This window comes from Leptonychotes weddellii, chromosome 3, assembly GCF_054177405.1.
Source record: "Leptonychotes weddellii isolate Sample4059 chromosome 3, ASM5417740v2, whole genome shotgun sequence".
NCBI lineage: Eukaryota > Metazoa > Chordata > Mammalia > Carnivora > Phocidae > Leptonychotes > Leptonychotes weddellii.
In genome coordinates this window covers 109,439,343-109,451,642 of record NC_138371.1, presented here as the reverse complement: position 1 = coordinate 109,451,642, position 12,300 = coordinate 109,439,343, and the positions used below count along the sequence as shown (strand labels likewise).

Below are 12,300 nucleotides of genomic sequence, written 5' to 3'. Positions count from 1 at the left end.
GCAGAGAAAGTCAATTACCACATGGTTTCACTTATTTGTGGAACATAAGGAATAGCATGGAGGACATTAGGAGAAGGAAGGGAAAAATGGGGGGGTGGAATTGGAAGGAGAGATGAACCATGAGAGACTATGGACTCTGAGAAACAAACAGGGTTTTAGAGGGGAGGGGGGAGGGGGAATTGGTTAGCCCGGTGACGGGTGTTAAGGAGGTAAGGAGGGCACGTACTGCATGGAGCACTGGGTGTTATACAAAAACAATGGATCGTGGATCACCACATCAAAAACCAATGATGTATTGTATGGTGACTAACATAACATAATAAAATTAAAAAAATAAAAATAAATAAAATAAAAGTTCCACTTCCTGTTCTGCTTTAACCATTCTATGGCAGGGTCCTATATTGAATTGACAAAACGTTTCTCACATCTTCTCTGGGATACTTTCCTTTCTGATGGAACCCACAGGGATCTATGTAAATAACATGTCCATGAAATTTGGGTACCTGCTCCCATCATCTCCACAGATGCCTGGCCCTTTGGCAATGAGCACTAATGGACACAGAGCATTTGATAAAATATTTGGTAGTAGACCAAACTGTAATCCTAATGTCATGCAGAATGGGAAACACTTTAGGTTTTAAGCTGTGGGTTGCATACACACTGTACTATGCTTCCGGACTGATCATTGTTTGCTTTTGTATAAAGGTTTTAACCATTTAGAAATTGTTTGAAGTATAGTTGATGTACGTTACGTTAGTTTTAGGAATAATTGTTTATTTATTTATTTTTTAAAGATTTTATTTATTTATTTGACAGAGAGAGACACATCGAGAGAGGAAACACAAGCAGGGGGAGTGGGAGAGGGAGAAGCAGGCTTCCCGCCGAGCAGGGAGCCCGATGCGGGGCTCGATCCCAGGACTCTGGGATCATGACCTGAGCCGAAGGCAGACGCTTAACGACTGAGCCACCCAGGCGCCCCAGGAATAATTGTTTATTTAAAAATAATATGGAGGATACCTTTGGCAGAACTGAAACTTGGATTTCTAAACAAGAGATGAGAGATGAGAAGGCTGATGCTAAGACACTTCAAGCATTTTATTAATGCTGCTACCATTCCTAATAATACAGCTCTATCCAAATGCTCTCTTGCCTGTAAGCATTCTGTCACAGACCACACTGCATTGTTTTAGAGCACTGTGATTCTAAAGCGGATGCACCAAGTGCTGAAAGATAACAAAACAGTTGCTTCCATTAAACCTAGTGTTGTGTCTTTAATCTTGCATATATTGCATGCATTTTCATTGAAATGGCACCTCTACTGAGCAATCTCTTTTCAGGGGTTCATAACCTGAAGTTTAATACATTCTGAATTTTAGGTGTTCATAGGCTGAAAATGAATACATTCTGGCCTGAAATAACTTGTGAATCAACATGAACAATAGCAGTGGGCTGTTGGTGATTATGATCCATTTTATACGAGGTGGCATCAGGCCAAGTTGCCCACATTCTTCTGAACAGTAAAACTGGGTGGAACAGAGGCCAGTGGTGATATGCTCCAAATGTAATGCGTTTCCTGCTACTGATAGAGAAGCACTACCTAACAGACGAAATCTTTATGCATTTTTAGGGTGTGAACATTCTTCTGTTCCTCTCCCTTTGCATCACCAGATGAAGGTCTACCAGACTTTTCCACTAAATACTTTACAAGCTATGTCTCGTGCCCTGTCAACCAGATCTTGACCCTTGCTCCAGGCAACTCAGATAACTTTCATGACATCGTATGGTATATCGAAATGACCTGTTGTTAGCTCTGTGGAGGTGGTTTTTGAACTTGTTCAATAAAAGAGCAGCAGTGTGGGAGTAGAGCATTTTTTTGGAAAAGGTATCTCCTTGGTCGGCAGGAGATTTCTCACTGACTAACCTTAATTAACTCTGATGTCACATGAAAAGGAGCTGTGCATGGGTACAGGTCATTGGGAGGGTAGGCTCCTGATGGTAGCCCGGTGACAGGCCTCATGATAAATGAAGGCACCCTGTTAAACCATGACCCTCTGAGAAGCCAGCGTCAAGGAAAAAGCTCAGAGAGGTACACTGAAGACGTGCCCCTCGTAAACATTGATAGTAGGAATGTCGAGGTTATTAGAGTACTTTTCTCTTGGTAAACATCTTAAACCACACAGAATTTTCTCTTTTACAAATAACTTTTATAAAGGAAAAATGAGCAAAGCCTATAACTCACGCATGGATAGGTTGCAGACGGTCCAAGTTCTGATTATTTTAGACATCAGCCACATCACTTGTTAATACTGTGGTGTCCTCTGTGCCTTGCACTGCAAAAGCTATTTAGGGGTTTTGTCAACTGACAATTAAAATACAAATTGTAAGACAGCTTTCAAACACGCTACAGCAGAATTATTCAAATGAACCTATCTGTAGGGGGATGCCAACCCCAACTGCTGAAATTAAACATTTAAGTAATTTCTTCACTTGTTTTTTTTACACTTGAATTCAAGACATAAATGCTATGTAAAGGACTATTTAAAATTTTCTAGTTTAAAGCATGGAGATCAGATGCTTGACATTTCAAATCTAATGATTTGGGGATTACTTTGAATAGCAAAAACTCTAAAGCAAGAAGCCAGTGAATTCTTGTCGCAGGCCCATGCGGTGAAATAATGAGTTTAACATCATGTAAAGGACAAAAGCAAGTCCCTGGGATTAGCAACTTTCTACAACTTAAATGTATGGTTGCTGGACAGCAGCTACTTCAACATCCAGTGCTTTGTGGACCCTGAAGATCAATAACACAGTTACCCTAATCTGAAATAGCCTGTATTTGACTGTCCAAAAGTTGCAAATAATCTTATCAACATAAGGGATTACTCAGCAGTAAGTCAGTGCTATTGCCAAATACATGTCAATTTCCAAATCCCAGCCAAAAAGAGCTTTCCCTAAAGCTAAAACAATGGAGAATACAATTCAAACACACCCCCTAAACCTCTTTCACTACTCTACCTGCTTCCCCCCACCCCTCAAACAAACTGGGTGTTTTTGCAGAGAGAAAAGTGTGTGCATCCAAATAGATAGGTGTGTACATGTATTTAGACTAACAGCCTTTTTTCTCTAGGGTTTTCCTTGACTCAATGCCAATTGTTTTGGGGGGGGATAACATTTTGAAAACGAATATCATGCCTAATTGTGGGGTTCAAGCTCTGCGGCTGCCATGCAAATCCCTCTGGCTTTCCTTTCTTCGATGTAGTCTCTTGGGAGATGGAATATGAACCCTTCGGTCTTTCTCCATCATGCCACAAACGAGAGCAACATGCACGTACGTTATAATGCTCTCCATCAAAGTGTGCACTGTCAGCTCGTGGTGTGGTCTTCATTTAAGACAGCCATTCTAATAGTGCATTCGGTTATAATGTATGCTTCATGTTACCTGGTAAATACTATAATAGAGGCACAACACAGAGGTTGAGACCAAGATTTAGCTTTTTATTAAGCACTAGAAGCACTGTAAGAATTAACAGCCCAAACACAAATTGTGGTAGTTTCTAGAAATTTGGTTCACCTGCAATTGCATTCTTAACCTTTCTCTCAGCCTTGCCACCAACCAGAAAGAGTCTATAAAATGTAGTCTGTGAGACTTAAGCTTTTAATAACCTACATCTTGGGGAAAGAATATCTTCTTTTATTATGAATTATGTTTAATTAACCTCACACAACCTTGGTAAAGGCTCATGGTCTTAAAATCAAATTTTGGAAACATGATACTTGGGGATTTATACTTAGATAAAGAGGTCATTTATCATGTAGGATTATGTACTATTGAAAACGTGGTATGCAAAATCAAAGACAGATGCATCTCATTTGAAATAAATCTAATATACAAAGCTTTGCATTAAAAAAAAACAAATCAGAGATCAATTTTAATATAAAAGGAAACACCAATAGGTTTATTCAGAGAGCTCTAACAACATAATTTTCAATGTGACTCAGTTTGTTAGAATTCCAATTTAAATAGTTAAAATTCAAAGTATGCTATTAGAAGTGACTTAAAATTAACATCAAATTAAATTTAAAAGGTTGTAATTTGGGGAAACAATGAGTTTTTTGCAATATGTTTGTAAAAGTTCTAATACATAAAGAGTGATGTTATTGAGCATGAAGGAAAAATGATTTCTCAAAAGTCAGCCTTCTAAAGCTTTAAGCTAGAAAAAATAACTAGTATAAAATCTAATACTGGGGGCCCCTGGGTGGCTCAGTCATTAAGCGTCTGCCTTCGGCTCAGGTCATGATCCCAGGGTCCTGGAATCGAGCCCCGTATCGGGCTCCCTGCTCCACGGGAAGCCTGCTTCTCCCTCTCCCATTCCCCCTGCTTGTATTCCCTCTCTCGCTGTGTCTCTCTCTGTCAAATAAATAAATAAAATCTTTAAAAAAATAAAATAAAATCTAATACTGATGGGGTCATGTGTGGCAGCAAAGTTAAAAATAGTTCCATATTCTGTGTCTTCCACTTATCTCTGTGATAACTTTAGTCATAAGTTTTTTTTTTTTTTAAGTTTTATTGAGGTAGGATTCACATACCATAAAACTCACCATTTTATTTTTTTTAAAGATTTTATTTGACAGAGAGAGAGAGGGAGAGCACAAGTAGGCAGAGTGGCAGGCAGAGGAAGAGGGAGAGGCAGGCTCCCCACTGAGGAAGGAGCCCGATGCGGGGCTCGATCCTAGGACCCTGGGATCATGACCTGAGCCAAAGGCAGACGCTTAACTGACTGAGCCACCCAGATGCCCCAAAACTCACCATTTTAAATTGCATAATTTGATGCTTTTTAAATGCATTCAGAGCTGGGCGACTGTCACCGTTATCTAATTTGAAGAACATTTTCACCACCCCAGAAAGAAACCCCATAGCCCGTATTAGTCACTCCCCAGCCCCCACCTCCCCCTGCCCCTGGCCACCACTAATGTCCTTTCTGTCTCTGTGAATTGCCTATACTAGACATTTCATACAAATGGAATCATACAATATGTGGCCTTTTGTAATGGGCTGCTTTTACTTAGCATAGCGTTTTTGTTTTGGGTTCTTAAATAAGAGAAATTTATTTTCTCACGGTCTGGAAGTCGCAAGTCCAAATTTAAGGTATCGGCAGGTTTATTTTCTTCGGAAGCCTCTCTCAGAGGCTTGTAGACAGCCACCTTCTCCCTGTGTCCTCAAAGGTCTTTCCTCTGTGCACCAGCATATTTTCAAGGGTCTTCTAGTAGTAGCATGTGTAAGTACTTCATTCCTTTTTATTGCCAAGTAATATTCCATTGTATGGATATACGGTCATCATTGATAGACATTAGAGTTTCCACTTTTTGGCTTTTATGAGTAATACTGCTGTAGGTACACATTTGTGTACCAGTTTTTATGTGGACATATGTTTTTAGTTCTCTTGGATAGATACCTAGAAGTGGAATTTCTGGATTATGTGTTTAACCTGTGTTTTACCATTTGAGGAACTGCCATACTGTTTTTCTTTCTTTTTTTTTTTTTTAAAGATTTTATTTATTTATTTGACAGAGAGCGAGACAGCGAGAGAGGGAACACAAGCAGGGGGAGAGGGAGAGGGAGAAGCAGGCTTCCCGCTGAGCAGGGAGCCCGATGTGGGACTCGATCCCAGGACCCTGGGATCATGACCTGAGCCGAAGGCAGTCGCTTAACCAACTGAGCCACACAGGCGCCCCGACCATACTGTTTTTCAAAGTGATTGTTACCATTTTACAATCTGACCAGCAATATATGAGGGCTCCAGTGTCTTCACATCCTTACCAACACTTGTTATTGTCTGTATTTTTTTTTTTTAAAGATTTTATTTATTTGACAGAGAGAGAGACAGCGAGAGAGGGAACACAAGCAGGGGGAGTGGGAGAGGGAGAAGCAGGCTCCCTGCTGAACAAGGAGCTCGATGTGGGGCTCGATCCCAGGACCCTGAGATCATGACCCGAGCCGAAGGCAGACGCCCATCGACTGAGCCACCCAGGCACCCCTATTGTCTGTCTTTTAATGTAATAAAACCTAGGAAGTGGTATCTCACTGTGGTTTTGATTTGCATTTTCCCGCACTTTTTCCAGCATCTGTTCATATGCTTATTGGCCATTTATAAATCTTCTTTGGAAAAAGGTCTATTCAAGTCCTTTGTCCACTTTTTAAATTGGGTTATTTGTCTTTTTATTAGTCATAATTTTTTTGACATGATTTCTAACTTGTACATTGGTATCAATTACTGTAATCTCAGGATCATAGAATTTTTAGGCTGGAAGGAATTCTAAAAATCTGAAGCCATCCCCCTCTGTTGGGAGATGAAGAATCTGAGGCTTAAGTGCATGCCCATGGCCACAGCAGAACCAGTTAGTAGCTGAACTGGGGAGATCACTGACTCTAAATCAAAAAGGGAAAAACATAGATGTTTCATGATTTATACTTGGCTAAGGCCCCTTTCTTACAGAGCATAACTCTTGGAGTTCCATATAGTAGCGGAGAAGGAAGGGGTGGTATCCAGAAGGAAGAGGAACTGAGGTTTGTCTTGAAGTTGTATTCAACTAATAAGAACACTGTTTTTACTTAGGTCAATAAAAACAGTTTTCTAATGATGCTTTTAGTCCAACTCTACATAAGAGTCTTCTCTCAGTCTTAAAAATGGTAGACAAGGCCGTCAGGTTCCTAATGTCCTATGAGCAAAGTTTGTTCTGTCGGTATCCAGCAAGGTGGCCTTGAAGAAAGAGCCTCACTCATTTGGGCTTTGGCTTTGATTGCAAAATAAAGCCGTCATTTACTTGGAACTGTACTCCCACTTCCCCCTGCAATCCAAGACAACACTCCATTTTGCGTAACGAAGCAAGGGTGGAATGGAGAGTCGTGTTTTAGAACCGTCTGGCTATATGGGCGTTCCAGCAGAGGTTTGGCGTGTGGGGAGGGAAGGGATTTTTGTCAACGAGTCATAACGTTCTATTCTCTTTCCACCTACCAGACAATAAATACAGAACAGACAGACAGTGAAGAAAATATTCAGGCAAGAATAATACCAGTTTTGGTGTTCACCTAGGTCCTTGTACACAGACTGGTCTTTCGGGGGTATTACACCGCAATGCTTGATAGCTTATTCTAATAAAGAAGCATGTGATAAAGCCCACTTCCATGGTCTGCATGGTTTTTTGGTTTTTTTTTTTAAAGATTTTATTTATTTATTTGAGACAGAATGAGAGACAGAGAGCATGAGAGGGAGGAGGGTCAGAGGACGAAGCAGACTCCCCACCGAGCAGGGAGCCCGATGCGGGACTCGATCCCGGGACTCCAGGATCATGACCTGAGCCGAAGGCAGTCGCTTAACCAACTGAGCCACCCAGGCGCCCCTGCATGGTTTTTTGTTTTGTTATTTAATTAATAATTTTCCTGACGGAAGGACATCTCTTTGCCTCTCATGATTGCAGTAGTCCCCCCACCATATGTGTGGTTTTGCTTTCCATTGTTTCACTCACCTGTGGTCAGCTGTGGCCCAGAAGAAGTGATCCTCCTTCTGATGTAAGGTCAGAAGGTCATTAATAGCCTAGCGCTCCGTCACAGGCCCATGTTGTCTACCTCACTTCGTCTCATCATGTAGGCATTTTATCATCTCCCATCATGAGGAGAAGGGGGAGTGCAGTACAGTAAGATATTTTGAGAGAGACCGCATTCACATAACTTTTATTACAGTATGTTGTTACAATTGGCCTATTTTATTATGCATTATGTTGTTCATCTCTTACTGTGCCAACTTTATAAATTAAACTGTATCATAGGAAAAAACACAGTATATGTCACGTTAGGTACTGTTGTGGTTTCAGGCATACACTGGGGGTCTTGGAACGTGTCCCTGCAGATGAGGGGAGACTGCTGTATATTGTAGTGGATTTTGATGAAAATAGTGGTTCACAGACCACCTAATTCACTGAGGGGACAATAATTTGTTTCAACCAGACTTTTAGGCTACCATGGCAAACAGTGGAAAGTTCTGATCCCCATCTGAGCTTCACAAGGGGAGAATCCCTGTTAAATTCTAGCACTCCACCCTTGGAAATAAAGTACCCTGTGGATTTGTTTCTAATTGGGCATCGTGACTCTGAGCTACTTGCTGAGAAGAGCAAACTGATTTTCATATGGTGTGACGGTGGATATGGATATGTATGTATTTACATTTTACATTTTTACGTATATCACTAGTGAAATGGAGAAGGTGCTGACCTACAGTAAACACTCAAAAAGTGTTAGTCAGATCTTTATTACTCAGGTAGGTATATGGAAAATTAAATTGCTTTAAAGAAATGTTTTAAGGCCTAATGTGATTTTAGAGCATTTGAGGAATAAATATTTCACTTTCCTTTTTCCCTATTAGTTTTCCTGTTAAACTGTAGTCTTGGCACCTCCATTAATCTTTATGAGATTCTAGTTTCCTTTTAACTGAAGAATGATGGTATACTCACAGTGTCCAGTTACTTGGAAATAGTTTCCTTCTACTTCTCCTTTCCTTTGTTTAATCAACTTCTTTAATCTAGCTTTCTCATTCTGAGTGCAAAATTCATTGATGTCAGTGGAGACTAATGATATAGCAAAATATTTTTCTTAGCATTTTCCCCCTAAACTTTCCAATAACTCTTATTATTTTCTGTGTCTTATTTAACTGCTCAGTTGTGTTGCTTTCTTTTGGTGGGAGGATGGAATGGGGAGTGCAGAGAGGAGAGTGTGGATGGCGTATTCTTTAAGGGGATCTTCTCTATATAACACTCCCCTCAGCTGTGATTTTGGTGGCTCTTTGAGGTCAAAGCTTCCTTCTGATAAGGGTCAGGAGTATTGGTTTTCTAGGGTGCTGATAAAGATTCATATGATTTGGAAACGAACCAGCAGGCACTGGGGTTTACCTCATGTCATGAAAAGGGCGACTTCTTTCCCCTGGCTTCTCCTGGATGAGAAAGCACACCATCTCCGCATAAACCACAGGGATCTCTCTAAGTCGTGCCAGAATTTTCCGCAGGAAACTTTGCTGGATTTTTTCCAGCACATGAACAACTACTCAGTTAAATCTCCAGAATTCCATGCCATAAAGAAGGGCAGAAACTATTCTGGCCTGGAAATTTTTTCAGGATAGGTGTTATCAGTTCCTGGCTGTGGCTTTAGAAAATCTTAGTGTTCTCATGGATCGCTGATGTTGAGCCCTCTGTTGCCTTAGGAAACTCCTCAAGATGAATAAAATACCAAATGCGTCCCTGGGTACCTGAATGGGTTGACTTGTTCTCTGGGGTTATTTGATAGACCAGTTGGATCTATAGGAAACAGTGATTTTAATTTGAATTAGTTAATATCAAGTCATTTTTTTTCCTAGCAGTAATTTGATACCAGGACCTATTGTGTATAAAAGTTACATTTGCATTAATTTATTTCATCAGCAACCTCAGAAATGCAGATTAAGTTAATGGAATGTCTTTGCAGTTATATCTCAGCAAAATATTCTCTGGCAGAAGTGGGGGGAAGCAGTTCTGCTAGATGGCAGTGACTGGGCATCTGTCCCACATCAGGGCAGCACCATCACTTAGATGACCCAGCGCTGAATCCACACACCACGCCTGCAAGGTAGATCGTGGGTTTTCCGGTTTTACGCCTGAGGATACTAAGGAGCAACAATGAAGGAAGGCTAAGGTCATGCAGCTCGTAAATGGAGAAATTAAGCTTCAAATGCAGATTTTTAAACTGAGTCTAGTTTTCTTTGTGATACTAGGACCCACAAGTAACGCTAGAGAGCACTGCTAGACTTAACCGTGGAATTTGACATGTGTATCTCATCTCACAGATCTGTGATCTAACATAAAAGCCTAGAGGATTCAGCTCAGTCTTCTATCTTGAATTCCACTGCATGAACCTATTTTTCAAGTAAAAAAAGTATTCCCAAAGATTGACTCCAGGATTGGCTTAACTTTTCTTCTAAGAATATCCATCCCCTCCTGCTTGTCCCTGCTAATGCTGGGCCCCTGATCTCCTGCTTTTTGCCAGGCATCTGCAGCTGCCTCTGCAGGAGGAAGGGGAGAGGGAGGGAAGAGGCAGGAGAGATCCTTATTGATATTTATTGTGATGAGTCCATGCCCAATGCTGCTTCAGGAGAGGATCACCCTCTATAGCACGCGGGGCTCCAAGGATCATGGGACTGGAAATGTCAGAAATGGACTGAGAGATCCAAGGTCATCTAGCCCAGTCTCTCATTTTACAGATAAGAGAACTGAGCTCTGGAGAGACAGGTGGCTTGGCTAGTGTCACACAGAGTCCCTAGGGTGGATATTACTATCGTGTTGTGTAGAGATGTGTAGATTTCCAGGCACTTTCGCTTGACTTATCTCATTATCTCACATTTCCCGTGAAGTATACTTGTCAAATGTCACGTAGGGGTGAATAGTTCCCTTTTTTTCTTTCCATTATAGAGGGAACTTGGAGATTATGTAAGACAAACCAAAAGGCTTCTAAAATTGATTTTGGTCTATAATTGGTTTTCCTAAAGAGGAAACTGGTTCAGAAAGAGAAATGACTCGCCCAAAATATCATGGCCTTACTAATCACTGAGCTATGTCTAGAACCCAGGAAGTTTCTGTACTTTGTATTTAGAAAAGAAGATCAGCTAGGCCTGTAGGACCAGATGATCCACCATGGTAGAAGTTCAATTTTGAATGACACATTTAATCCTGAGAGTTTTAATGTTACTTTATATTCTTAACATGAGGCTGCATTTAGAAACGTGTTTGAATCTATTAATGTTCTAAATCAATGGGGTTTTGGATATTATTTAAGTCATTTGGTAAAATAGGACATACAATATTTGTGAATGAGGCTTGGATTAGAAAAAATTTGTGAATTAAGAGAATTTAATACTACACATGCCTTTTTGCAGATGCAAGTAAGTTAAAGATTAAAAGTTACCTTCATGGAAAGATATGACTTTACAAAAAAAATGAGAAGGCAATTTGCAAATAATTCTTTTCTAAAATTTGTTTTCCAGGATCTAGTTCAGGTTCAAAATTAAAAGGTCCTGAACTGAGTTTAAAAGGCACCCAGCACGTCATGCAAGCAGGCCAGACACTGTATCTCAAATGTAGGTAAGTGGCTGTGTTGGCTTGGGGATAACCTTATTGACTTTTCTTAGGCAAAATCATTCCCTGGCAGAGTAGAAGGGTCGCCTCTCAGAGAACAAAGGTGGGGATCTATGTGGTCTCTTGCAAGCTGCCAAGTGCAAGCCACATGTATCCAGCTTCACAAGGAGAGACTCACTCACTCACTGGAAGGGAAACAGGGAAGGGATGCCCTGAACGAACATCTTTGCATTTTTCTTCCAAGTTGTTTAAAAGCTTTCTAAATGTGTTGCTTCTCTGTAAAGAAGAGGAGGACTACATTTCAAGGCCCTCAGAATAGCGCTTCCTAACGAAATGGATGCTTAGGACCTGGCCCTAGCCCTAACTGTGTTTTGTTTTCTTATCTGTGATTGCAGAGGGGAAGCAGCCCATTCATGGTCTTTGCCTGAAACAGTGAGAAAGGAAAGCAAAAGGCTGAGCATAACTAAATCTGCCTGTGGAAGGAATGGCAAACAGTTCTGCAGTACTTTGACCTTGAACGCGGCTCAGGCAAACCACACTGGCTTCTATAGCTGCAAATATCTATCTATACCTGCTTCAAAGAAGAAGAAAACAGAATCTACAATCTATATATTTATTAATGGTAGGATTTCCATTTTCTACATTCTGTTTGTTATTGCTTTGCAGTGGGTTATAAATCTACCCTGATCCGTTAGAAAGTGGGCATTCCTAGCGATGAAGGAAGTGGGCCAGGAAAGAGCTTCTGCCCTGGAAACTGGTGGAATGCTTTTTTAATGCATTTCTTGAGGATCAATTTCAACCGTGATTTTCAAGGATGCGTAGTTAATTGTGTGTTCCCTGCAAGGGCAGTTTCTTGCCTATTTTGTTCACAGTTGTATCCATAGCACCTAGAATAGTGGCTGGCATGTAGCACAGCTGGATGAATAAATGAATGACAAGATTTTAGTTCTATTTCTTAATCATCTAGAAAAGCAAAACAGAATACAAGATTTTTTTGTCCTTTAGCACAACACATTCACTTATATGTCAGAATTGTAAAATATTGTTCTTTCTACTAAATTTATAAATGTAATGTTGCTAATGTCCCTTGAATGTTACAGAGTTGGTTCCAATAATTTTGTATTATTTCATGTTCATTAAGCAAGTATA

General features: G+C 40.4%; 1 protein-coding gene across 5 annotated transcripts in view; it reads left to right on the top strand.

Moving 5' to 3' along the window:
- Nucleotides 1–12,300, top strand: part of FLT1 (fms related receptor tyrosine kinase 1) — a 173,547-nt gene that overhangs the window by 16,071 nt on the left and 145,176 nt on the right. For 4 of the 5 annotated variants that reach the window (XM_081814773.1, XM_081814776.1, XM_081814775.1 and 1 more), the window contains exons 2-3: nucleotides 11,061–11,157; nucleotides 11,547–11,773. The exons of the other annotated variant lie outside the window; for it this stretch is intronic. In XM_081814773.1, the coding sequence (XP_081670899.1) occupies nucleotides 11,061–11,157; nucleotides 11,547–11,773 (324 nt within the window). The remainder of the gene's footprint in view (nucleotides 1–11,060; nucleotides 11,158–11,546; nucleotides 11,774–12,300) is intronic. 5 annotated transcript variants of the gene reach the window in all.